At 38.1% G+C, this 2,917-nt stretch overlaps 1 protein-coding gene across 1 annotated transcript in view; it reads right to left on the bottom strand.

The window, feature by feature from the left end:
- Positions 1 to 2,793, bottom strand: part of LOC100633867 (uncharacterized protein K02A2.6-like) — a gene marked incomplete at its 5' end in the record, with an annotated part of 7,513 nt that extends 4,720 nt beyond the window's left edge. Inside the window, one exon of the mRNA XM_003390976.2 lies at positions 993 to 2,793. Within this exon, the coding sequence (XP_003391024.2) occupies positions 993 to 2,793 (1,801 nt within the window). The remainder of the gene's footprint in view (positions 1 to 992) is intronic.
- Positions 2,794 to 2,917: the final 124 nt, after the last annotated feature.

Here is a 2,917-nt window from a genome sequence, read left to right as displayed (position 1 = left end):
CATATAATATCACATTACAAATATTCAGCAGTAAAAGCAAGTTTTTGCCAGTTTCATCATCAGCAGATGTATTCCATTAATGTAGGCAGCAATAGACCATGAGAGCTGTAGCTGTGACTGATGAAGGCAGCATATAAATATCATTATTTTGACCATCTACATTGTATGCGTAATAATGACCACCAATTTGGATAGCAAGATTCAATGGAGAAAGAATGAAGTAAACTTACTAAACTATAAAAGCACTTTTTGAATAGTCTGGATGTTACTCTTTCAAGCTACAGAAGTTGGTTGGAAAGGATTGGTGAGGCTAATCATCTCATAAAACAGATACAGTGCAATGTCCAGCAGATTCTTTAATATTTCTAGCTTTCTGGTTTAGCCCATTGGTACACCATATGTGAGGGATTCGCAGAAAAGAAAAATCTTTTTAGTAAAAGAATCCAATAATCAAAATACAATAGTAATCAAGAAAGTCTTAGCAATAATCCAAAAAAACCAGTCACTGTGATGTTTACTCCCTTCACTGTGCTATCAGCTGCTAACGCGCAGTATTGGCGCAACAGTTGATAGTGTTATAATTATACTTTTAAGTTAAAAAAGAAGGAAGAAGAGAGGGAGAATGTCCAGGACAATCAATACATGAGGGAGAGAGCACGAGAGAGAACTGACTGACAATAGAATAACAATAGACAAAGAACTCTCTAACATTCTAAAAATAGTAACAGTACACATGTTCACCACTCACACTCATAACTAATCATAACTAACATAATCACTAATAACCAATAATAACAATAGTAATAATAATAATATCTCTCAATCCTTAGTATTAACAACAATAATAATAATGATAATAATAATAATAATAACAATAATAGTAACAACAATAATAACACTAACAATAATAATTATAACAATAACAATAATAATTCGTGTATGCAAATACAGTCACTACATCCCCCCCAACTTAATTAAGGAAAGGGGCGTACCGGTTTGGAGGACGACGAGAACGAGTCGGATATGGAGAACGAGTAGTACGAGTTTCGTCCGTCATTTGACGAGTTTTCGGAAATGATGTAAGATCATCCTCGGGTACCATAAACTCTTTCTTCTTAATAATATGATCAATATGCCTCCTGATATTAGTTCCATCATCTCCTTGAATCAAGAAGGATAGTGAACCAAGGTACTTTGTAATTTTCCCTGGTTTCCACTTTGGATCTCCATTGAAATTTCTATACATTATTCCCTCCCCTACTAAAAATTTCCTAGTACGAGAGTGTTGATCATGGAAATCCTTCTGCTTATACTGGTTATTCTCTACTCGAGTGGTAAGATCTGGTTTCACCAAATCCACCTTAGACTTAATAATACGTCTGAACATCAGTTCTGAGGGAGAAACACCAGTGGTACCATGAGGAATAACCCTGTAATTAAGGAGAATACGTCCAAGTCTCTCAGACAGTGTACCATCAGCATCTTTCTTAAGACCATTCTTGACTAGCTGAACAGCTCTTTCAGCCAACCCATTAGAGGCAGGATGGTATGGTGAAGAGGTAATGTGGCGAATACCATATTGAGTGAGATACGATTCAAACTCTTGACTTACGAGTGACGGGCCATTGTCAGAGACAATAGTATCAGGCAAACCAAACTGTGCAAAAAGCATTTTTAATTTAGAGATAGTAGCTGATGAAGTAACTGTAGACATAGGAAATACTTCAATCCATTTAGAAAATGCATCCACAATTACTAGTAGCATAGTGTTATTCTTCAGAGGACCAGCAAAATCAATGTGAAGGCGGGACCAAGGGCGGGATGGCCATGGCCAAGGATGAATGGGAGCCTCAGGAGGAGAATTACGATTTTCCTGGCAAGAAGAACAACTCTTTACCATTTCCTCAATAGCAGTATCAATATTAGGCCACCATATACACGATCGTGCTCTAGCTTTCAATTTAGTAATGCCAAAATGACCTTCATGCAATTCCAGTAGTAATTGTTGGCGAAATTTTGCTGGAATAACAACTCGTGAAGCCCAGAGAATGCAACCATCATGCAGAGATAACTCGTGCTGCCTATGCCAGTAGGGCTTCAGTGACTCATCAGGACAGCTATCAGGCCATCCTGACTTCAGATATTGTAGAACTAGGGACAGAGTAGAGTCTGATTTAGTAGCAGCAGCAATACTTTTAGCAGTAACAGGACTATTGGCTATGCTCTCCATTAAAAGAATTAATTCTGGAGGCAGGGGAGTATTACTAATCGATTCACTTAATGGAAGGCGGCTTAATGCATCTGCATTAGCATGATTAGTAGAAGACTTGAAGTGTAAATCATACTCATATGCTGCTAGAATCAATGCCCATCTTTGAATACGAGCTGATGATTGACTTGAAATAGGCTTTTGACCACCCAATAAAGACAGTAAAGGCTTGTGGTCAGTAATTAAGGAAAAATGATGACCATACAAGTAACAATGAAATTTCCTAACCCCAAAGACACATGCCAGACCCTCCTTTTCAACTTGACTATACTTCTTTTCAGTATCACTCAGTGTACGAGATGCGAACGCAATCGGTCTCTCAGTACCATCTGGGAAACGGTGAGCCAAAACTGCTCCAACTCCATACTGCGATGCATCACATGCTAAGAGAAGAGGCAATGTGCTATCAAAGTGCACTAGACAGTTATCATCAGTCAACAGCTCTTTAGATTTAATAAAGGCTGCTTCAGCATCTGCTGACCAATTCCAAGTAACATTATGACGCAACAACTCATAAAGCGGGGCTAATGTAGAAGGCAAATGAGGCAAAAAACGATTATAATACGATAGAAGGCCCAAATATGCTTTAAGTTGCGTGATATTAGTAGGCGTAGGGGCTTCTTTAATAGCTCTAATCTTCTCAGCTGT

The sequence above is a fragment of the Amphimedon queenslandica genome, unplaced genomic scaffold (genome assembly GCF_000090795.2).
Source record: "Amphimedon queenslandica unplaced genomic scaffold, v1.1 AMPQUscaffold_11314, whole genome shotgun sequence".
Lineage (NCBI taxonomy): Eukaryota > Metazoa > Porifera > Demospongiae > Haplosclerida > Niphatidae > Amphimedon > Amphimedon queenslandica.
Note: the sequence above shows the minus strand (reverse complement) of the source record. Positions and strands in the feature narration are given on the sequence as shown.